Source organism: Pinus tabuliformis, chromosome 9 (genome assembly GCF_031772625.1).
Source record: "Pinus tabuliformis cultivar Carrire ecotype Pingquan chromosome 9, CPIR1, whole genome shotgun sequence".
Lineage (NCBI taxonomy): Eukaryota > Viridiplantae > Streptophyta > Pinopsida > Pinales > Pinaceae > Pinus > Pinus tabuliformis.
Window position 1 is genome coordinate 1,323,908,500 of NC_142307.1, and position 25,877 is coordinate 1,323,934,376.

The 25,877-nt window shown below is 41.0% G+C and overlaps 1 protein-coding gene across 1 annotated transcript in view; it reads right to left on the minus strand.

Annotated features, from left to right (window-relative positions):
* EMB2738 (GTP-binding family protein) overlaps positions 1 to 25,877 on the minus strand; it is a 463,941-nt gene that overhangs the window by 11,446 nt on the left and 426,618 nt on the right. The window contains 3 exon segments of the mRNA XM_089439172.1: positions 16,388 to 16,416; positions 16,419 to 16,448; positions 16,451 to 16,536. Coding sequence (XP_089295298.1) covers positions 16,388 to 16,416; positions 16,419 to 16,448; positions 16,451 to 16,536 — 145 coding nt within the window.

Genomic DNA, 25,877 nt, shown 5'->3' on the forward strand with positions numbered 1-25,877 from the left:
TTTTTAGAACAAAGATTATCCTCTGAAGAGCAACAAAAGTGGGTCACAAAGATGTTGGGTTATGACTTTGAAATCATCTACAAAAAAGGGAAGCAAAATGTGGTGGCAGATGCACTCTCAAGAAAGGATGAGGATGTGGAAGCATTGTTGTGCGCCATTTCTATTATCCAACCAGATTGGATAAACGAAGCAAGGGAGGAATGGAAGAATGACGAAGAAGTGTGGGCACTTATTCGAAAGCTACAACAAGATTCCAGTACGTCTGATACATTTAGCTGGCAAAATGATTCGTTATGGTACAAAGATCGCTTATACCTCTGTAAGAATTCCCAGCTAAAACAAAAGATTCTTATGGAATTGCACACTTCTCCCTTAGGAGGGCACTCAGGATTTTTAAAAACTTACCACAGGGTTAAGAAGGAATTTTTTTGGGATGGCCTTAAATCAGATATTCAAAAGTTTGTGGCGGAATGTTTGGTTTGCCAACAAAATAAAGTTGAAACAATTAAGACACCGGGTCTATTACAACCTTTATCCATTCCAAGCCAACGTTGGGAGGAGGTTTCAATGGATTTTATCACAGGTTTACCCAAGTCTGAGGGAAAGAGTGTCATCATGGTGGTAGTTGACAGACTTACCAAGTATGCACACTTTTGTGCATTATCACATCCATTTAAAGCCAGTACAGTTTCTACTGCATTTATGGAAACAATTCAAAAGCTACATGGAAACCCAAAGATTATTGTAAGTGACAGAGATCCCATTTTCACTGGAAATTTTTGGACAGAATTATTTTCTTGTCTTGGTACTCAGTTAGCTCATAGCTCATCTTATCATCCTCAATCTGATGGGCAAACTGAGATAGTAAACAAATGTTTGGAAGGATATCTTCGTTGCTTTGTATCTGATAAACAGACACAATGGGTCAAATGGTTGCCTCTGGCTGAATGGTGGTATAACACTTCCTTCCATACAGCAACAAAAATGACCCCATTTATGGCACTTTATGGGTATCAACCACCATCCATCACATCATATTTAAGAGAAAATTCTAAGGTTCAGGCAGTGGAACATCACATCGAACATCAACAACAAGTCCTCCAACTCTTAAAGGATAACCTCGTGTTGGCACAAAATAGAATGAAACAACAGGCAGATCAACATCGCAGTGAAAGAAGTTTTGATGTAGGTGATTGGGTATTCCTACGGCTACAACCATATAAGCAAATGTCCCTAAAGCAAGCTAAGAAGGATAATAAATTATCACCAAAGTATTATGGTCCGTACAAGGTTTGCAAAAGATTGGTACTATGGCATACAAATTGGAGCTTCCTGCAGCTTCTCGATTGCACCCAGTTTTCCATGTTTCATGTTTAAAGAAGGTTATAGGCGACAAGCTCCCAGTTCAAACAATATTGCCAGAACTTGACGAGGAAGGAAAAATTATATTGGAACCGGAAGCAGTCACAGAAACAAGAACTCGACAGCTACGAAATCGATCAATTTCAGAGTATCTTATCAAGTGGAAGAACTTATCCGCTGAAGATTCCACATGGGAGGATGAGAATTTTATGCAGAAGTATCCAGAACTACTCAAGCGTTGAGGACAACACTTTTTTGAAGGAGAGGGGCATGTTGGGTCCCTATAATACTAGTGATTACCCCATTACTATTGTAGTTATACCCCTTATTTATATTGTTGTGCCCCTATTACCCCCATATTGTTATTTCTGTGCCCCATAGAATCCCTCTATTGTTATTTTTGTGGCTTTATATTATTATTGTTAGGTCGGCTGGATTATATTGTGACTCCTTAGACTCCTATATATAGAAAGGAGGTTTTGTCATTTGAATCATCCAAGAATTGTTCATTTATGTAATGTAAAGGAGGTTGCCCCCTCGAAGAGGCTGAATTCTAAGGCGTTGATCTATCTTTTCTATCTTTTCTTGAGCTGGTTTCATAACATCTTGCCCCTGGTATGTAGTCCTCCTGACTACAACTTGATGTCTCCCCACCTCTTCTCTAGAGGTGCATGAGCACTCATGGCACAATCGTCATTAGTCTCGACCTCTTTCTCCACCTTAGCTGGAGTTGCCTTTGAATCGGAAGCTTCTCCCTTGCCTTTCTTCCTGGGGCACTGAGATGAATAATGTCCCAGCTCCCCACAGTTGAAGCACTTGACCTTGGAGATGTCCTTCTTCTTCCTCTTCTGAACCCCTTGCTGTCTCGCAGATGCTAGAGCCGCATCCTCCTCCTCTTTCTTGACTCGAACTCCCTTACCACTACTCCCCGCCTTGGTCAACCTCCTGATCTCTTCTTGTCGAAGAGCTGCCCACATCTCCTCCCAACTAGGGAGGGTTGCTCTGCCCAAGATGCTTTGGAAAAACATCTCCCAGTCCTCAGAGATTGCATTCAGAGCAGTCTTGACCATAAACTCTGGATCTGGTGTAGACCCCACAGAAGTAAGCTGGTCGCGAATTCCTTGCAACTTGAGGAGGAAGTGATCTATCTCCTCTCCTTTCTGCATCTGATATGACCTCAGCTGATTCTCCAACAGCATCTTCCGCTGCACGGAAGAGCCTTGGTATAAGGTGGTCAGGGCCTCCCACATCTCCCTTGCTGTGTTCTTCTCAGCAATATGTGGTATGACATGATCTTTGACCTCGTCTAGGATCATGCATTTTGCCTTCGCCTCGGCCTACTCATACTTCTCATTAGCAGCTAGGTCAATCGGGATAGCTACGATTTTCAAGGCATAGTCCTTGATGCGATGTTTATCCAGGATTGCCAGGATCCTGGCCTTCCAGATGACAAAATTGGAAGCCCCGTCCAATCTGTCCTGATCCCTCAATCCGTTCACTGCCATCTCTGCTCTTCTTCTAGACTCCCTCTGAGTCTCGACTTCCCTCCTGGAAATCTGCCAACTATCGAATCACTCCTCTCCAATCCCCCTTTGCCGCTGAAACTCAGATTTGGATTTCTTGGCTAGAAATCCGTCGAGGTAGTGCTTCCCTCTACCTTGGTTTCGTCTCCTTAGACACTGTTCTGTATAAACAAAAAAACATCCCACCAGCTCCTCAAATCACAATCTGCACAACTCCCTTAGCTCTGCCAACTGAAGAATTTGAGCCCTTTAGGCTCTGCGCAATCACAACTTGGGCTGAATCTGCTCCTCCTGGCCACAGCGTCGATCCTTCTGGGTTGAGAAAGATGACCGGGCATTGGGTAGGCCTGAACTGCCCCTCTTTGCCTCTGCACTGGCCCCTCTACTGGCTTGAAATGCTAACGCAGGCTCTGCATGAGCCTCCGCGTCACCCTCTAAGCACTGCATCACCTCTCTTCTTGCTGCTTCAGCTCTAGGACAACGCTGTCTCTCGGGACAGCTGCTTCTGCTGCAAATTTTCAGATTTCTCCTGCTGGCACCTTCAGTCCCCCTGTGATCTGCAATCGCTCCGATACCATGTGAAAATTTCTGAATTTAACACATCAGAAATCCCTAATGCTATTTCTGGTTTATTATCTCCTATTTGTTCTTTACATTAACAAGTTATTTAATCATATAAACATCGAAATAAACACAATAGCAACCTTCACAAATATACATATCAACAACTGAAATAAACTGAGACAACACAAGGGACACCATTATTTTTAGACAATCGTCCCTGGAAAAACCCAATGCGGGAAAACCAGTGTAACAGATATGAGGGTTTTATTATTATGCAATTTTCTGAATACAACTAGGGTGCCAAAAATGGCTCACCCTTTAGAGATTTTCCTTGGCAAAAGCACCTTGCTCCGGAGACAGATATTCCGGCTAATTCAGCAACCAGATGATTGGCCCCACAGTGACTTCGATTGTTCCTTAGCTGGACAATGAAAGTTGCTCCAAGCTAACTTCCGAAACTGCGTCACCCTCTATGGCTCTGCGTTTGCCTCTCAGTTCTTAGTCTGCCCCACAGAAACACCACCGCGTAGCTCCTTCAGGCCAGCGTCAGCTCTGCTAGCCTCTGCTAGCCTTCTCGACCTCCTGTGTCCTTTGCGCTGGCCCTCTAAGCCTCTGCGCTGTCTCTCCGACACTTTCTCTGCCTCTCTACTATGTATTCTCAGCCTTCTGCCAAACTGCCCCTCGTTGCAACATATCACTAACTCGATTTCTCAGCAAACCCTGCCCCAAAAAATTGAATTGACTGGCCAATTTGGTGTATCTCCAACTGACCCTCAAGCCTTCTCTTATACTTTTCATGTTGACGATTCAACGACTGAGATTAAGTCCCTAATCAACGGCTAAGATTAGATTTGGCTTGACCTTTGTCTCTTAGAACTTTCTCACCCATTTTATTTTAATACACATTAATATTTTAATTTTCCTAAGTTTAGACTTAGGAGCCCCATTAAAATTATTAATTATTTTAATATCTCTTCATCATTTCTCCAAACGATTTCTGGGTCTTGGAGATCTCATGTGTCTTAGCCTTTCCACCAATTTTCATGGTTAGAGTACATCCGATGCTACCGAAAATCAACAACTTCCAATCCTAGAAAATAGTGCATCAACCCCAAATCCTTCATATCAAACTTTGTTGCCAGGTTACTCTTGCAGTCCCCTATGAGCCTTGATGATCCTGTCAAGAAGAGATCATCCACATACAATACTAGGATGAGTGGCTCACCTTCTACCATCAAATAGTAAAGGTTAGGATCTGCGTCACTCTTGACAAATCCCATCTACTGCAAGTAGCTGTCAATCTGACCATACCATGCCCTGGGAGCCTGTACAGAGCTTTCTTCAGTTTGCACACATGAGTGCACCTCTCATGAGTCTTGAATCCCTCTGGCTATTCTATGTACACCTCTTCCTCTATCACCCCGTTCAAGAATGTTGTCTTGACATCCATTTGGTGAATCTGCCATCCCATCTGAGCTGCTAGGGATATAACTGATCGAATAGAAGTGTATCTGGCAACTGGGGCAAAGGTCTCCTCATAATCTATCCCTTCTTTTTGTGCATACCCCTTTGCCACGAACCTAGCCTTGTACTTCTCCACATTGCCATCTGCAACATACTTGATCTTGTAGATCCATCGAGAACCTACAACTGACCTGTCTTCAGGCCTTGGCACTACCTCCAAAACATCGTTCTTCATGATAGAGTTGTATTCTTCTACCATGGCATCTACCCACACCTAATGTTGTGTGAATTCTTGAAAGTTGGAAGATTTTGCAACTTGAGCTACCGATGCTTGATATCTGTTAGGCTGTCTGTGTTCTCTCTTGTTCGTGTTAGGCGTGCCAATAAACTCCTCTGCATCTCTCAATGTCTAACGAACCTCTCTGCTAGCTCGACCACTAGTTGTGGGAGGTTCAACTGGCTCCTCCTCATCCTGCCTCTGTTGCTCTGTCTATTGAGATATCACTGGATTCCCAGCTCTTGAGGAAATGCTAGTACTAGATCCTTGTGACTGTCCCACTGGCTGCCCCTGCTACTGGATCAATGGAGCTTCAGCTGGCTGATTTTGATCACCTGCAGGCATCTCACGAGATCTCTTGAAAGCTCAATCTTCCATGAATTTTACATCCCGTCTCACTACAATCTTCCTACTGCTAGGAATGTAGATCCTATATGCCTTGGAGGTCTCTCTATACCCAACGAGAAATTCCTTCTTTGCAGCCTGATCCAATTTGGTGCGCTTCTCATTTGGCGCGTGGCAATAAGCAATACTGCCAAAGATTTTGAAGTGACTAACCTCGAGCTTCTTCCCAGTGAAGACCCCTTCTGGCGTTTTCTTCCCCAATGCTCTATGAGGAGTCCTGTTCTGGATATACACTACTGTGTTACATGTATATGCCCATAGAAACCTGAGCAAATTCTGGTCATATAACATTGTTTTTGCAGCCCCAACTATGGTTACGTTTTTCTGCTCCGCTACCCCATTATGTTGTGGATTATATGGAGTTGTCCACTCTCTTTTGATGCCTTCCTTCACACAAAAATCTGTGAAGTCTTTACCTATATACTCTCCACCATTATCTGAGCAAAACACCTTGATCTTCTTTCCTGTCGTATTCTCCATGAGAGCCTTAAACTCCCTGAAACGATTGAAGACCTCATCCTTGGTTTTCAAAAAGTAGATCCAGGTTTTCCTGGAATGGTCATGAATAAAGGTGACGAAGTATTCGACACCACTCAGAGTTATAAACAACAGAATTCCCTATCCTAAGTGAGAAATTCTCCTATCAAGTTCTTACCAGGGGGTGAAGATTGGGGTGACTTGCAAGAAAGAGGGGTTGAGGAGGCACAACGCTGTTGAAGAATCTAGGGAAATCAAGGTAAATGAGATTCTTATAGTCATGATAACTATTTGTGAGGTGTTTTTAATTTTTCTTATTAGCACAATCTTTAATATTAGTGTGTCTTATTAGTTCATCAAATAGCTACCAAAACAAAAAGACAAGAACACAAGATGTTGGCTTTTTGCCAGGGCCAAAACCTCTCACTCTTTGAGAGGAAAACCCGCACAAAATTCTTCTTATAGAGATTCCAATTAACGAATACCAAGACCATGACCCTTGACCTATTTAGCCACTCCAAGACCAAGACACCAATCCTCTTCTTTGTCACTGCTGAGATCATCATCTTTGCTGCACCACTGAGGCCATCACTATGGCACCACTGAGATCTTCATTACTGCACCTTCACCAAGGTCTTCATCAATGAGATCTCCATATTGAGATATGTATATATATGAATGAGAGCTGCACCTAGATCCACTGAGATCATGACTGTCTCACCATAGTTGTACCTTCACTGAGATCATAACCTTGTGACTATGTCTCCATCAAGATCGAGACCATAACTATGCTAGGATCATGACTACACCTTGAAGTATGTTGAGATAGAGTGTGTCACTATGAGATCTTTTCATCATAATTATGCCGAGACTGTGTGTGCTACTGTGGGATCTCTGAGATCATCTTCATCACCAAGACTATGACTGTGTTTTCTTCCTGCACTAAGATCTTCACTGAGACTGTGACTGTGTTCTCCTTGCACTGAGATCTTCCTTGTCACAACTATGCCGAGACTGTCCCTCTGTGGTACCCATCCGAAAGTGTCTCACTGTTTTTTCCATCTGAAATTTCAGAGGTGTATATGCAAAGATCTTAGACCTATACCCATCCAAAAATCATAGAGAATTCGAGTTCTACTTCTCTTCTTTAGAGCAGACCCTAGCTGGGTATATATAGTGGTTTGTTCTCCATATTTGAGCCGACATGACAGAGTGAACCAATGTGTCTCCTTATGACTACTTTTAATTTGATTTTGCAGGCCGGCATGACGAAGAGGATTGTGCTTATCATTTGGAGGGCTTCTTGACATTGTTTATGACTCATACATTTGATACATGCCTAAGAAGGGTTCTTCATGACATTGACTCTTTGACCTTTATGTTGAAATTTCTAACTCTATTCGTTAGAAATTTAATCTGTATTCTTCTGGTTTATTTCTTCTACTTGTTAATTTCGAACAAGTTATTTAAAACATATAAATAATGAAATAAACACAATATAGTCTCAACATCTATAGATCAACAGTTGAAAGAAAACAAACACACAAGCGACACCACTATTTTTGGACAAACATCCTCGAAAAAACCCAATGCGGGAAAACCAGTGCAGCTATTCTGAGGGTTTATTATTATGCAGTATTTACTTGAGTACAACTGGGTGCCAAACTGGCTCATCCGACAGAGAAAAACAACCGGCAGTTATACCTCTCTATTCAGAAAACTTGTCCCACAAAACCCTCTCTAGCAACTCTGAAGCATTGCCTTAGCCTCCTCCTGCTCTGCATCAGCCTCAAAACCCTCTGCATCAGCCCTCTGAGGCACTGCGTAGCCTATGGAAACCTCTGCGTCACTCCTGCTACCCTCTGCGTGGATGATGCAGGCCCTCTAGCCTTTGCGCTATCTCTGCTGGACTCTACGTGGCCTGCTCTGGCTACTGCTTCTCGCTCTCTACCTCTGCGCTGGTCTCTCAACACTATCTCTGCCTCTTTACCTTGTACTCACTGATCCTCGCTGCTGATCATTGATTTGTCTTTGCTTAGCAACCCCGCTCTAGCAAATCGAATGACTGATCGCTCTGGGGTATTCTCCAACTGACCCTCAAGCCTCCTCTTATACTTTTTCTGTTGGTCCTTCAACGGCCGAGATTAAATCTCTAATCAACGGCTAAGATTAGATTTGGCTTGATCCTTATCCTTTGGAACCTTCTAACCCAGTTTTATATTAATACCCATTAATATTTTATTTTTCTTAAGTTTAGACTTAGGAACTCCATTAAAAATATTAATTATTTTAATATCTCCCAAACTGGTTAGAATCTACCCAAACCATTTCCGGGTCTTGGAGATCTCATGTGCTTTAGCCTCTCCACCAATTTTCATTGCTAGAGCACATTCGATGCTACCCCAAATCAACACTCCCTCTTAGCGAGGACTGTGCTCTAGTAAATACTCCTCACTGAGCATTACTCTGATTATCTGGCACCGGTACTTGTGCTGATGCTAGGCCTCCCCGCCCAACATCGTCTGCATTGTTGCATCATGTGCTGCTACCCATGGCCCTGCGATTGCCACTGTTGCATCCGTATGGCAACTCCCTCTGCATCTGTGCTGCTGTTGGTCCATCCTCCCAACACTGCATCTGCACTGCAACCCCCTCTCATCATGCTGCATCATGCTACTGCCAACTGCTACTGCACTGCAACTCAGTTAATGACAAGTAACTGATCCTCCCAACTTCTGACATCCCTGTCAGGCTAGAAACACTCTCAATGCTGAATCTTTCTCTGCTGCTAACAAGTGCTCCCTCTACTAACCTCTGCGCTGCTGCAACAACTCCCTGCATCTCGCACCGTTGCCAACCTCTCTGTGCCATCCTGCACTGTTGCAACACTCTCCGTGCCTCTCGCACTGTTGCAGCCTTGTGCTGCCTGGGGACACCTACATTGTAGCACCCTCTGCCGCTTCATCCACATCCGTCTCTACCCATATCTACCAGTCCGACTACTCTCACTTCGGGGCTCCTGTAGCAAGGTATGGTCCAAGAGTTTGGGTACCTCAAGGATCCTGCCCCTCATCGCCTGTAGTCCTCCTGACTATAGCTCGATGTCTCCCCACCTCTTCTTTAGAGGTACATGAGCACTCATGGCACAATCGTCATCCTCCTCTACCTCCTTTTCCGCCTTCGCTGGCACTGCCCTAGAGTCAGATGCCTTTCCTTTACTCTTCTTCTTCGGACACTGGTTCGCATAATGAACCAGTTCCCCATAGTTGAAGCATTTGTCCTTGGAGAGGTCCTTTTTCTTCCTCTTCCCCTGCTTTCCCATAGATGCCAAAGCTGCATCCTCTTCCTCTTCCTTCTTGATTCAGACTCCTTTGCTGCTACTTCCCGTCTTGCTCAGCCATATGATTTCTTCTTGCGAAGAGCCGCTCAAAATTCTTCCCAATTTGGAAGATTCGCCCTGCCCAGTATGCTCAGACAAATGTCTCCCACTCCTCAAAGACTGCGTTTAGTGCGGTCCTCACCATCAACTCCTGATCCGGCGTGGCCCCTATGGAAGTCAATTGGTCCCAGATCTCCTTCAACCGACCGAGGAAGTGATCTATCTGCTCCCCCTTCTGCATCTGGTATGACTGCAGCTGATTCTCAAGTAACATCTTCCTCTGCATGGAAGTATTCTGGTACAACGTCTTCAAGGCGTCCCACATTTCCTTTTGTCATCTCCTTCTGAGCAATATGTTGGACCACATGATCCTTGACCCCATCAAGGATGATACATTTCGCCTTGGCCATTGCCTCCTCGTACTTTTCATTCTCAGTCGGGTCAACTCGGATTGCCATTGTTCTCAAGGCAAAGGCCTTGATGTGATGTCTATCTAGAATGGACAAGATCCTAGCCTTCCAGACCACAAAGTTGGATGCCCTATCCAGCCTGTTCTGATCCCTCAACCCATTCATGGCCATCTCTCTGCTCTTCTGTCGACTCCTCCAAGTCTCTCTACTTCCCTCTGAAAGTTCTCTCTTCGACTCCTGTTGAGTCTCTCTACTTCCCGCTTGGAAGATTTTTGTTGGACTCCCTCTGAGTCTCGATTTCCCTTCTGGAAATCCTCCTGCCAATCGTCAAGTTGCACCTCTCCAATCTTTTGTGCACTTGCAACACTAATCAGGATCAATGTTTTAAAACTCCGACTCCGACTCCGACTCGGCCGAGGGTTGACTCCGACTCCGACTCCGACTCGGTATCGACTCGGCCGGCTCGATTTCAATGACTCGGTCCTTGTAAAAAATACATTAAATATTTATTTTTTATAAAAACACATAATTTTAAAGATTTTCATTCATATTTCCAAACACACAGCATTAGAATATAGATAGAAGACAACATATGATCAAAGTAGGCTCATGAATATATCCATTATATCAAAATGTCACCCAGTACATTGTCCAATACATACACGATGATGATATAGAGATCAAAACAAAAACACATAACCAAGGAGGCTATAAATGGCCTCTACAACAAAACTCTGTGACCAGTACTAATGGCTACTACTAGAGTTGCCAACATCATCTGGCTCAGTGTTACTTGGGAGCAGGAGCGAAAGTGGGGAGCGAGAGCGAAAAGGGGAGCGGGAGCGACATTTTGAGAAGCTCTTGGTTTGGGAGCGAATCCCAGAGGAGTTCGACAACCAATGTCACTAACATCAAGGTACATAGAGGGATTGGTGCTCTTGATTAAATACGAGTTCCAGAATCCATACCCTAATACATGAAAAAATTCAATGGAAACATTGCAATCCTCCAATCCTGAAACCCTGAAAAACTGATAAGTCTGCTGGATTTTGAATGAAATCTAAAATTCTACTTTCTCCATATGAAATCCAATGAGGCCGAAACCACTCTCAAACATCCTGAGTCATTTCATGGTAATGTTAAAAATTTAAGTAAAAGGATGAAAACGAAGATTAAGGAGAATGTCACTTTTACTTTAAGAATTTAACATTACCATGAAAATTTATAACTGCTTGGAGTCCAAACCAACCAAAAAACAATTTTAAAATCCATTAAAATTTTATTAAATCGCAGTTTGACATGATGCTGGGCGTTTTTTTGTGACTCGGCCGAGTCATAACGGAAACGGCCGAGTTGGCCGAGTCATAACGGAAACGGCCGAGTTGGCCGAGTCAGCCATGACTCGGCCGAGTCATTGAGTCATTGAATGACTCGGCCGAGTCATGGCTAACTCGGCCAGTCGAACCGTTCCAAAGGCCGGGTCATAGAAAAAGGTATTGGCTCGGATCAACCCGGCCGTTTCGGTTTCGAAACGGCCGTTTCTTAAAACAATGATCAGGATTCCTTGGCTAGAAATCTGCCTCGGTAGCAACTCCCTCTACCTTGGTTTTTCCCTGTTAGGTACTGTTCTGCCCACAGTACCCCACCAGCTTCACTCCCACAAATTGCCCACAACTTCCTATGCCCCAGCAACTAAAGGACTGCGCCTCTAGGCTCTGTGCAATCCCGGCATTGGCAAAACAACTCCCTCAGCCAACTGCGTCTACCCTCCTGGTCTATGTGTAGTTCTGCGTGAGCCTCTTTCTGCCCTCCTCAGCCTCTGCGCTGGCCTCTCTCTAGCCCAGACTGATGATGCAGTCCCTTTGCGTCAACCCTTCTGCTGTCGCTTTCTGCAAGGATCAACTTCTGTCACTCGGGAGAGCTGATTCTGCTACAAATGCTCTACTTAGCTGATGCCTTCAGCTCTCCTGTGATCTACAACCACGCTTTGATACCATGTTGAAATTTCTAAGTCTATTAGTTAGAAATGTAATATGTATTCTTTTGGTTTATTTCTTCTACTTGTTAATTTCAAACAAATTATTTAAAACATATAAATAACGAAATAAACACAATACAGTCTCAACATCTACAGATCAATAGCTGAAAGAAAACAAACACACAAGTGACACCGTTATTTTTGGACAAATATCCCAGAAAAAACCTAATGCGGGAAAACCGGTGCAGCTATTCTGAGGGTTTATTATTATGCAGTATTTCCTTGAGTACAATTGGGTGCCAAACTGGCTCACTCGACAGAGAAAACCAACCGACAGTAATACCTCTCTATTCGGAAACAAGCATTCAGAAAACCTATCCCACAAAACCCTCTCCAACAACTCTGAAGCACTGTGTCAACCTCCTGCTACTCTGCGTCAAACCTCTGAGGCACTGCGCAACCTCTGGGACCCTCTGCGTCACACCTGCTGCCCTCTGCGTGGATGACAGAGGCCCTCTGGCCTCTGCTAGACTCTACGTGGCTTGCTCTGGCTGCTGCTTCTCGCTCTTTGCTTCTACGCTGGTCTCTCGGCACTATCTCTTTCTCTCTGCCTAGTACTAACTGCCCCTCGTTGATGATCACTGATTCGTCTTTGCTTAGCAACCCCGCTCTAGCAAATCAAATGACTGATCACTCTAGTGTATTCTCCAACTAACTCTCAAGCCTCCTCCTATACTTTTTCTGTTGGTCCTTCAACGGCCGAGATTAAATCTCTAATCAACGGCTAAGATTAGATTTGCCTTGATCCTTATCCTTTGGAACCTTCTAACCCAGTTTTATATAATACCCATCAATATTTTATTTTTCCTAAGTTTAGACTTAGGAACTCCATTAAAAATATTAATTATTTTAATATCTTCCAAACCGATTAGAATCTGGCCAAACCATTTCTGGGTCTTGGAGATCTCACATGCTTTAGCCTCTCCACCAATTTTCATGCCCAGAGCACATCTGATGCTACCCCAAATAAACACTTTAAAGATAAATCCTAAGGCTCTCAATGGGAGCCTATACATAAAAATTCTTGCTCATGAAACCCATGAAGCAAGCATAATAATAAATTCATTTTCTTGTTTCCAAAAATCATAATTACAATGTCCTTATGAAGACCGAGCCTAGTTACCCTTTCTTCAACACTCCCTCTTATCTAGGGAGGTATTCATAATGGTACTTTGTCATTCTCAATCCGAAGAATTTCTCATAAGAAGAATCGGATTGGTAATCCCATCTGTATAGCATCATAGTAACCAACATAAATTCCATAGCAAGACCTTGACTGGCAACTCTATCTCTCATTAGATCAGAGCACAATGTTGGCTAGACCAATGATTATAGACACCTTCATCATTGTCTCTCAAGGTACATACCCACTTGATTGTTCACTGAGTATGACCTTCTAGGACTATTCTTATCTTGGGTTCCCAACCCTCAAAGAATATCTTTCCTCTTGCCTACTCTTATCTTGGATGCCCTACACATCCTCAAAGAGCATTGGATGCCAGATGATTACCCAATCCTCCATTCTTTATTCCCAAATGAAGGCAAGAATGTTGTGTCTATCTCTCCCTTTCAATTAGGGAGGATACATCCATCATGTGTCTATCTCTCCCTCTCAATTAGGGAGGATACATCCATCATGTGTCTACATTTCTCTTCATGGCCTTCATTAAGACTTATGGCTGTTAATCCTGGTCTAGTGCATGACACATGAAATAGAAATACAGAACTGTCACTCCTTCTTAGTCAGGGATGACCCAATCCAAGCTTTCTCTTGATCAGGAAACTGTCACAACTCCCTCTTAACAAGGGACACTCCTTTTCATCAGCAGCTTCTTCTTCATGGGTCCTTCAGCTGCTTGATCAATTTATTTCCTTGATGTCATGAAATTCAGTCTAGCTTCTTCCTTGTGATACAATGTGATCTCGAACACCGTCAAGAATCAACCTCTTTGCCCTCGCCATCTCCTCTCGGTATTCCTTTAGTTGATCTGCATTCGTGGGGATAGCTACCACTGCATCTATGAATGGCTTCAAGCCATATTCATCCAGAAGGAAGGATATCCTTGCCTTCTAGATGACATAGTTGGAAGCACCATCCAACCTGTCCTGATCACGAAGTCTAGCAGTGGCCATCTCAACAATGTCGAAAATCTCCTCTTCCCTTCTGCTCACAAAGACTGTTGATCTGCAAGGGAAAATTGAACTTCTGAAGCTAGAAGTCTCTTGAGGAAAATTTCCCTCAGTGTGTGCTCTTTCTTCCTCTTGATGCTATTTTGCACTAGAAACTGCTGCAAATACTGTGTCCAGCTAGAAATCTACTCTGCAAGGAAAATACTGGCTGCTCATTCTGCCTATGGTAATCCTCGAATTGGAGAAACCCAATTTCTCTGTCGCTCTCTTAGAGAAATCGATTTTTCCTCAACAAATTGACCCTCATGACCAAGAAACTGTGTCTCCTCTGAGGGTTTTGAACTGCGACTTATGCAGAGCTACGAAATTCTTCTTCCCTACTGCTACTAAGCTCTCCGGATTACAATCTGTGTTCTGATACCATGTGAAAATTTGGCTAATCCCGAATCCTATTGCAACAACTGATGTTATTTCTTCTATTTGTTAATTTAATTAAACAAATTATTTTTTGTGTGCTACGACAAATATCGACTGCAACCTTGACAAAACAAATACTGCGAAAGAAATAAAAACACTGGAAGAAATAGATGCACACACACAAAATACACCATTATTTTTGGACTAAGTCCCCAGAAAAACCCAACTCGGGAAAACCGGTGCAGCAGCTGAGGGTTTTAATATTATGCAGTAGTGAAAATCTGAGTACAATCTATGGATGCTTAAACTAGCAATCCAAACAGAGGAAAACTGGCAAAAATAACTAGTGAGGAAAATTCCTCACTCCACGGGTGATCCGACACTGCCCTCAACTTGAAATTGAGCCGTCCCTTGATACCTCTGTGCAGTCTCTGCGTCAGCCTATGCAGTCATTACGTCCCTCTAGCTCGGAACTGCATCACCTCTCACTGTCTCGTCAGCTGTTGTCTGGGAAACTGATTCTCCCGACCTCTAGAACCTCTATCCAGCTTCTAGCACTGAGTCTCGACTTCTCCCCAGCGAAATGGAAATCTCCCCCAGAGGGCTTTGTTAAACTCTCTGTGGCAATAACTAACACTCTACAATGTACTCGTTGGAACTGGAAAAACTTCCTTCGGCCTCACTATCTCTGTCCCTCTCTCACAGCGTCGATCTCACTGAATCACCTCCAGCAATTGAATGCCACTACTCTGGAGATCGATTTTCCAACAAAATTGAATGCTCAACTGATTTGGTGTGTCTTCTCCAAGCCCCATCGAATTCTTCTTATAATCCTCCATTGAGACTTCAACGGCCACGACTAAATCTTAATCGATGTCTAGGATTAACTATAAATCGATCCATGTACTTTTCTAGAACATTCTCACCATGACTTAATTAATTCTGATTAATTAATCATATTTCCTAAGTTTAGACTTAGGAAATATTAAAAACTGACTAATAAATCTAATTAAGTCGTCTCTAGGTGGAATTTCCAGAAACAATTTTTGGGTATTGGAGAATACATGTATTCTAGCCTCCACCAAATCTCGTGGCTAGAACACATCCGACACTTCAAAAACTAACACTTTAAACCCTTGGTCAAGGTTCAAATCTCATGGACTTCACTTGATACCTTGGCTTAGTTCCATTCCCATGGGTTGATCGAGTAACTTGAGGTAGCCAATGGGGGCACTTGAAGGTAGGGGTTGAAATTATGGCATTTAGGGATTAAGATTGGTGTGTGCATATTATGGAACCAAGCCCACCCCCATGTTCTCCTTGAGCCCTGCCATTTATATAACATTCACTGGTTTGTGTTCTAGTGGCAATTTGGAGCACTTGTTGGTGATGATGACCCAAGTTCAAAAGCCTGATGGTCAAGGTCAACAAACCAACTGCATTTCCTGATGACTTCGATGGTCTGTGTATGTGGAGAAGTAAAACATGTAGACAACACTGAGAATAGATAGAAGTCCCAATGGACTTGACGACCCGAAACGACATGCAGAATTAAATGTAATCAAATGTAAAGCAACATTGCTTCTGACATTAACCCAAATTGTTACTGTAAAAAAACGAGTCTGCTCATTCTCCAGTTCTGGGGGTAAGACAAACATAAAGAACCCAATTAAATAAATTTGTATTTTCATCCAATATTGCATCCACAAAAATCATCCATGGCCACGTTGCAATTGTTATGAATTCTTTGCGGCTGCAAATCAGTTTCCTTCTCAACTGTGTGATTCTTGGAAAAAAATCAGAGATATAGGCTACTTTTATATTATTCGTAACAAAGTTGTAGGATTATTATAATAAAATATATAGAGGAAAAAAATAAATCATTTGTTTCAAGAACCATGGGAATTAATGATTTTGCAGTCAGTAAGATGTAAAACCAACCTGGGTACAGTAATGAACCCGACCTCTTTGCCACCTCTGCTCATTGGTGGCTGCTTAAAGCTACAGCTTCCTGTACCACTTGATTAAAAATTGATGTAGATATCCTTTTTGATCTTTGCTTGTCGGCAGCACTAGCGGCAGTAATAATCCTGTTGAGATAAACATCAAAGAATCCACATTAATCTTGAACAAATAGGAAGCTCCTTAATCATTAAAAGTCATCCCCATTTAGCCAAAGATATATAAATGTTGGCCTATCTAATACATCCAATATAAATCATCATTTAGGCTCTATACCTTGATAATTCATGATGCTTACAACAATTAATGTGAAAATCCTTAGAACCTAGGATGTGCCAAGGCTAGCACTTGATACCATGGTATCTATTTGTTCCTTGGCACCAGAACTATTCATGTGAAAATCCTTAAATCTTTCTATTTAGTTCATGAAACCATGAAAGCACTGTATAACTGAAATTAGAAGGATACCAAACCAACAAAAAATTGGAACAAGTAATGAAAATAAGCTATGTGCAATTGATGAAACACTGAATACATGTCAGAATGACAGATGCAAGGAAGCTACAATGTCAGACTTCTCTAAAGAAATTTAAACACATACTGCAACTGAAATGGGGGCTAAGCTAAGTTATCAGGATACGGATCTGTTGGTTTTTTGAAAAGCCAGGATCCGGATACGGTGAGGATACGGCAAGTACAAAAAAATATAATAATATTTTTTATATTTTAAAAAACATAGTTCGATAATTTATGAATCTAAACACTGAAATGATGCATGTTGCCTCATACAAAAATGAGTGCTTCATGAGTGGTCACTCTACTAATATGATAATATAAAGTAGGTGCATAGCAACACACCTATTTTAGTTTGCCCAGTGAGATGGGCCTTCACCCTAGCGTATGAGCCATTTGGAATGCTATTGCATTCACTACATCCTCATTTGTATGAACCACCCCCAACATTTTTGCCAAGAATTTCCACATCCTACCACAAAGGAGATTTTGGATCTTTATTGATATTTGTTCCTTCACTCTACTCATGTCATGATGGGTCTTTATAATTAGATATAAATTAAAACCATACACAAGTAGCAATATATGTTTTTTAATCTAAAATTAAACATTAATTAATTAATATATAAAACTATAAATTAAATATTAATAATATTTAAAAAATTAAATTATAATATAAATTAATATTATAAATATAGATTAAATATATTAATATTTAATATTATGTTAAATAATAATGTTAATATTTAGTATTATATTTGATTTATAATTAACATTATAAATTATTGTAAATGAAATATTAATAATACTATATATTGAATATAATAAAAAATTAATTAAAATTGCATGCACAAATATTAATATAAATTAAAAACAACATAATAAAACAACTTGTTGTATGAAACATTAATAATACTATATATTGAATAAAATAAAAGACTAATTAAAATCGCATGCACAAATATTAATATAAATTAAAAAAAACGTAATAAAACAACTTTGCCGCCAATTCCTATGGACCCTCCAGCTGGCATCATCGTTGTTATACTGCTCACGGCCCCGATCAAGCGACCATTGTGCTGCTGGCAGTGTGACGTGCTGCTGACACCCCGACCACACTATGTCTTGCGAAGTGTTGCCGCCCCAACCATGCAATGTCTCGTGACCAAGCAACCTCTCGCAGTTCGTTGTCAACGCCCATTCCGTCTCCAAAACCACCGAATCTGCCATCAAACCAGTGAAATCGTCTCCTAAACACAGGGCAAGGTTCCGTTTGATGCTAAAACACCACCTTGGCGGATCATACACGGATCTAGGCAGAGCCGGATCCGGATCTGTGTTTCTTTCTCTTGACCCCTGCAGATCCGGTAACATTGGGGCTAAGTCATCAACACCAAGATAATCTTCAGGAAGACAACCTGTAAGTGAAAAGCCTGTACTTGAATGGAAATTTAGATTTTAAAAATTATCTATTCTTCAATATTTGTTTAATAACACTTAAATCTGCTTTCAAAGGTGGCTGGAGTAGAAAATGTTTCAAGCCAATAAACTGTTAAATTTTACAATAAACATGTTACCCACCAAAATGGGTAACCCCCATAGGAGAAAATTTTCTCCTACATTTGACAGCTAGCCAACCAGCAGACCCTCCCAACCACTATTTGACAATGATAAGCCATGTGCCTCTCACCATCCAACATTTGCACTTGGATGAAGGTGGGCTACTATCCAAAAGGTACTTTGACCATTTTGCAATCAGGTGCTTATACTTGTCTGTTTTGGGCATTCAGTATGGATAATGGGGTGACCTGGAAGATTGACAAACCTTGATTGCAATTTTGTTCTCTCACCTTACTGGGGGGGTTAATCTTTAGCTCTAGTCTAGTGGGACCTCCCTTAAGGCCTTAGGGTTATAGGAGGGGCACTACTTGGAAAACCGTAATTGAGATAGCATGTTCCATTCCCCCTATACTAAACTTCCATGCAACATTACAGGCCCTATATCTCACCTCCATTTTTCGAGTCTAACTTGTCATTGATTCTCTCAAATCTGGGACCCATATGTTCACATTTCTCTAGTAGGGCTGGAAAACTTTGTCCTAGAGGTTGATGCATCTAAAAGAAAAGAAAAAGCATATCCTGGCCACAACAAGACAAAAGAAAGAAAATCAAAATGCAAAAGATGGCCAGGGCATAAAATTAGCATGTGGGCAAAAGCCTAGCATGAGCTTTACCATCCTCATAAGGCCATCACCCGATCCTGAGCACATGATGCTCCATTACATCAAAAGGAACCGTTGCATGTCCCAACCCTGATGGGCGATACACTGACTCATCTCCAGGGGCAATAATTGTTGCAATCACAAAAAGAAAAATCTAACCCATGTGCTATATGCAGAAATACAAAGGATAATCAAGAAGTAAAAAACACACAATAGGGGTGGAAAAATCAGGTCAAGCAGGTAACTCACGCCTCGACGATTGCTCCCTCCTTCACATTCATACACTCAGAATGTGGTGTTAGGATATTCCGACACATAGGAAGTAGTTAAGTATAACTTGGTTTAGTGTAGAGTTAGGTAAAGTGTGTTTCTTTACTATGTACTTTTGTAACTTACAATCCGACGGTCACGATATGTTCTAGACATGAAGTGATCTGACGGTTCATTCTCTCCTCGGTATTACTGACACTTGATCCGTGGCTTAACACCCGATTGGTCCATGATCTCTATTTAAAGAGTATGGAGGGTCATTTGTAAGGTGACCGTTCATGAGAGAAGCTTACGTAAATTTTCTTTCCTTTACATTAATAAATTGTTTGAAGTGGTCGCATTGGCTCAGGCCGTGGACTGTTTCCCTCATTGAGGGTTTTAACCTCGTCAAAAATACTGGTGTATTGATCTGTGATCTGTTTGTGAACAATGTCCTTTGGTATTCTATCTAAGGAACTTACCCTATAAATTCCTACATGGTATCAGAGCTATTTGAGGGCCGCATCCATTGGTGATCCAAATCCGAAGCCGGTACAACTGCATCCGACTGTCGTTTCCTAGATCTATTGTTTCTGACCGCTTTCGGGCCGAGAGGACTGCTCTATTGTGTTAGGAGCATCTGTTCCAGTGAGGAACCCCTTTCGTTTTACATGAAAAGGTTTCCGGTAGCCCTAGCTACGCCATTTTTAAGATCTGGAGGTATATAGTCTTTATTTGCAGTTTTATTTATTTATCTCTCTGTTTATTTCAATTTATTTATCTCTCTATTTTTTATTACCGGATCCATATCTTTCATTTCTGCGTATGCTCTTTGCCTTGCAATTCTGTGCGATCTGGGAAATCAAAAACAGAAAGGAAGGATTTTTCTCATGCGTATGCTCTTTTCCGCCACACCTTAGTGTGATCTCGGAAAATCAGAAACATTGAGGAGAATATTAAGTTTCCGGCGAAATCTAACTTCAAGCTGTAAGGTTTGGTATTTTTTGCATGTCCGTTTTGGGTTGTGTGGTTTTTTGTTTTGTAGGCAAAAAGGGTTTTCTCAAGCAAGCAAACACTCCAAAGTTTTAGTGACTTAAACAAAAAAAAAAACATTTCATTTTTTCCAAAAATTACTAACCTTTTAAACTAGCTCACTTGGTCCAAAGTTACTTTATGAGAATAGAGGTCTTGGGTTCAAGTCTTTCTTTTTTTTAGTTAACTTTTTCAAAAAGCATATGTAACTTATGTTTTAAAGTTACTTTATGTAAAAGTGTTCTTGCCCATTATAAAAAGTGAGTCACTTATAATTCTAAAGTTTCTTTATCTTTTATTTAAGTTACAATTTAGTGGGTAGCTCATAAAGTACCATTGTAAAAGTGACTTTCACTTATTTATAAAAGTGGGTCACATAATTTAAAAATAAAGTGCGTTAATTAGATTAAGTTTGGAAAGAGGGTTTTTTTTTTTTTTAAATATAACATTATCATTCACTTCCACACATTCACGTACTTTGTCGACATCTTCAACAATTTTTTTTCAAAAAGCCATAACTTCTTCATCCGAAAGCCGTTTTCAGAGCCGTTTTTTTTTAATTGGCCTAATTTTTCGAGATCTTTCCATTGGAACACTTAGTTTCAGCATCTATAGCTTCAGTTTTTGTTAAAATGGAAAGTCCATGCCAAGTTATTCTTGATAGCACCAACTACTTCCAATGGGTGTCTTACATGGCAGATTTACTTAGAAGTAAAAGTCTTTATAGAATAGCCTCAGGACAAGAGTCTAAACCTAAAGATGAAGATAAGCAAGCCAAATGAGAAAATAGGCAAGATCAAGCACGTGGGTTGATAGGGATGTCTATCTCTCCAGATCTTAGATTCCATATCGCAAAACTTGATACCCCTGATGAAGCAATGAAACAACTCAAATAAAGTTTTTGGAATTAAAAATGAAAATAAAGCTCATCAATTCGACAATGAGTTGCTTATGTTGGACCCCAATAATTTTTCTTCCATTGAAGATTTTTTGTCCAAGTTCAAGACCCTTAGACTTCTCTTGGAAGGTGTTAAGGTCAAGAAAAAAAATGGTAGCCTTATCTATTCCATTCTTACTAAGTTGGAACCAACCTACTCTGTGTTTGTTTCCACCTTCCATTCTACTAGAGAAGCCTTTATTTCTCAAGGACAAGGCTACAAGTCCCCCTCTTTTGATGCCTTTTGTGATTCTTTAATAAGAGAACAAGAAAAACTCTTAGATCTTGGTCTTCTTAATCTTGGAAACTCTTCTAAGAAAACCTTAACCGCTCAGCAGTGACCAAGTTCAAAGAATCCTAAGAAGTAGCATCCTAAAAAGAATGGTCCTAAGGACCTAAACCAACCAAGGGTCCTAAGCACTTTCAGTCTCAAAATGAAAAATCAATTCAACAAAATGATAAGGCAAATAAAAACAAATGGAAGAACATTGATAGACATTGCAACTTTTGTAATCGAGATGGCCACTTAGAATCCAAATGCTTTAAGAAGATGGAAGCCTTGGAAGCAGCAATGAAGAAGCATAACATCCATTTGGAGCACTCTTCAACTTCAACTTCACCTTCAGGAATAGCACTTTTTGCATGTGGTTGTCAAGCATCTCGATCTGGTTATGCACTAAATGTATCTTCTTCTTCTCATTCTCATGAGTGGCTCATTGATTCTGGAGCTTCTTATCACATGGCCAAAAACAAAGCCATGTTTTCTTCTTTAAATGATTGTAACACAAAAAATATATATGTTGGTGATGATAGATCTCTTAGTGTTGTAGGGACTGGAACTATTCATCTAGACAATGGTCAATTTAATGATGTATTATGTGTTCCTATCTTATCCTGCAACCTTCTATCTGTATATCAGATAACTCATTTAGGTGAAGGTAAAACCGTTGAATTTTCACCTCATGATGTTGTAATTAAGGACCTAAGAGATCCTAGACAGATTTTAGCTACTGGCATTGCTGATGATTCTACAAGGTTGTATAAGTTTAACAACTTTGGGTCATCAACTCTTCCCTCGGTATTTGTTGCTCATAATGATGAAGTGAGCAAACTTTGGCATGAGTGATTTGGTCACTTAAACTATTGCTCCCTTCAAAATCTATGTAAGAAAAATATGGTGACAGGTCTTCCTATGGTATCTTGCAGAGATGGTGTTTGTTCTGGATGTGTACTTGGAAAACATCGATGGGATAGTTTTGAAAAATGTGCCTCTTGGCACGACTCAAGCCCTTTACAGCTTGTGCATAGTGATTTATGTGGTCCATTTGTAGTTGTTTCATTCTCTGGCTACAAATATTTCTTAACTTTCATTGATGATTTCTCCAGATGCACTTGGGTATACTTCTTAAAACTCAAGAGTGAAGTATTTAACATGTTCTTGGCCTTTAAGGCCTTTGTTGAGAAACAATATGGACATCAAATTCTTAAGCTAAGATCTAAAAGTGGCAGAGAATATGTTAACAAAAAATTCATCAACTTTTGCACTGAGCATGGAATTCAAATGCAACATATTGTTCCATATACTCCACAACAAAATGGTGTAGCTGAAAGGAAGAATCACACCTTAAAGGAAATGGCTAATTGTATGCTTCAATCTAAAGGACTTAGTCTTAATTTTTGTGTAGAAGCAATTAACTGTGAAAATTACATAGTAAGTCGCAATCCTACTAAGGTTTTAAAGAATATCACTCCAGAAGAAGCATGGAGCTCAATTAAACCAGATGTAAGTCACTTTCGTGTTTTTGGAAGTGAAGCATGGGCCCATTTTCCAGATGAGAAACATAAAGCCTTGGAACCTAAGAGTGAAAAATGTATTTTTGTTGGATATTCTGAAGTGTCAAAGGATATAGACTTCTTCCACCGAAATCCAAAAACGTTATCATTAGAAGAGATGTAAACTTTGCTGAAAATAGATTGGCCTACGAGCCTAGTTCGGCGGATGTGCCACCTCTCTCTATCCCTTCTACTTTTGAAAATATTTCTTCTTCAAATGATGACAGCGAGGATGCCAATCCTCCCCCACCTTCTTGGGATCCTCCTTCAGCACCTCAGCTTCCAAAATGGGTTTGCACTACTTGGGATGCAGTAGGTGCTCTTGTAGGTGATCCTACAGATCAGCGTCACACACGTTGTCAGTTTGATAGAGCCTCTTCTTTATTGGCTCAAGCTTCAGCGGATTATGATCCTGACACCTTTGCAGAAGCTTCAGGCCATCCATATTGGGATGCAGCTATGAATGAAGAATATCGTTCATTATTGGCAAATGATACATGGGATCTTGTTCCTCTTCCAAAGGGACGAAAACTTGTTAGATGCAAATGGGTTTACAGAACCAAGTTTAGACCAGATGGAAAAGTTGATAAACATAAAGCTCATCGTGTTGCTAAGGGTTTTACACAAGTTGAAGGCATTGACTATACTGAAACCTTCTCCCCTGTTGCCAAAATGAACTCTATCCGCCTTGTTCTTTCCCTTGTTGCATCTTTCAAATGGGAAGTCCATCAGATGGATGTTAAATCTGCCTTCTTGCATGGGGACTTGCATGAAGAAATCTATATGGAACAACCTCCTGGCTTTATACAAACAGACTCCAACCTTGTATGTCGGCTTAAGAAATCCCTTTATGGTCTCAAGCAAGCCCCTCGGGCTTGGTATGCCAAAATGGATAACTTTCTTTTAGATACTGGCTTTTCTAGGTGTCATTCTGACAATACTGTCTACACCAAGAAAGTGGGTAAGTCTCTTATCATTCTTGTTCTTTATGTTGATGATCTTATCCTTACTGGTAGTGATCCCAACCTTATAAACCATGTGAAGTCCAACCTTAAAAAGAAGTTTGAAATGACAGACTTAGGACACTTGCATTATTTTCTTGGTCTTCAAGTCTTGCAATCCAAGGAAGGTATTTCCCTTTCCCAGTCCAAGTATGCTTGTGATCTTTTACGCCACTTTCACATGGAAAACTGTAAGCCAACTCCTTTTCCCTTTCAGTATGGAGCCAAACTTTCAGTCACTTGTACTACCCCTGAAGTTGATGCTACCTTATATGTCAGCTTGTAGAAAAACTTTTGTATCTGACCCATACCCGTCCTGACCTTTTCTTTGTTGTTGGCCTTATTGCTTGGCTTATGCAAAACCCACATGAAAGTCATTCGAAGGAAGCTAAAAGCAGTGTTGTGAAAATCGTTATTGGGAGTAAATCGGCGAGGGGAAAAATCGGAAAAATCGGCAAAAAACAAACAAACAAAACCGCGATTTTTTCAAAAATGAAAAAATCCTTGAATTAATCGCGCGATATTATCTGGGAAAATGAAAAAATTGCATTTTTTTGATGTTATCGCGATAAAATTGCGATTTTCGCAACACTGGCTAAAAGAATACTTTGTTATGTTCGAGGTACAATTCAGTTTGGGATTCATTACAGTGTAGAAGCATCTCCTCTATGGTTGGTTTCACTGATTTTGATTGGGTTGGTGACCCTGACGACCAAAAGTCTAGTGCAGGTTATGTCTTCACTCTTGGTTTTGGACCTATTACATGGGCTTGCAAGAAACAAAGTGCCATTTCTCTTTCTTCAGCAGAAGAAAAGTATCGTGGCGCCGTAGAAGCTAGTAAGGAAGCCTTGTGGCTTCATCAGATTTTGTCAGAGTTTGGCTTTCAGCAGCAACACCCAACTACACTTTGGTGTGATAATCAAAGTGCCATTCAACTATGCAAAATCCAGTCCAACATCAGCGCAACAAACACATTGAACTACACATGCACTTCATCAGAAAGCCCATTCATGACCATGTTCTTGAAGTGCAATATTGTTCAACCGATGATCAAGTTGCAGACATCTTTACAAAGGCTCTCACAGAGGCGAAGTTTACTAAACTTCGATTTGTGGTATCAGGAAGTTGTCACTAAGGGGGGATAGGCTCTAATATCTCCTTCCTTCTCCTATTGTGTCATATTTGTACATCCTTCAATCCTATCCCAAGTTGTTCTTAAGGGGGGATGTTAGGATATTCCGACACATAGGAAATAGTTAAGTATAACTTGGTCTAGTGTAGAGTTAGGTAAAATGTGTTTCTTTACCATGTACTTTTGTAACTTACAATCCGACAGTCACGATATGTTCTAGACATGAAGTGATCCGACGGTTCATTCTTTCCTCGGTATTACTGACACTTGATCCGTGGCTTAACACCCGATTGGTCTATGATCTATATTTGAAGAGCATGGAGGCTCATTTGTAAGGTGACTGTTCATGAGAGAAGCTTATGTAAATTTTCTTTCTTTTACATTAATAAATTCCTTGAAGTGGCCGCGTTGGCTCAGGCCGTGCACTGTTTCCTTTTTTGAGGGCTTTAACCACGTCAAGAGTACTAGTGTGCTGATCTGTGATCTGTTTGTAAGCGGTGTCTTTTGGTGTTCTATCTAAGGAACTTACCTTGTAAATTCCTAGATGTGG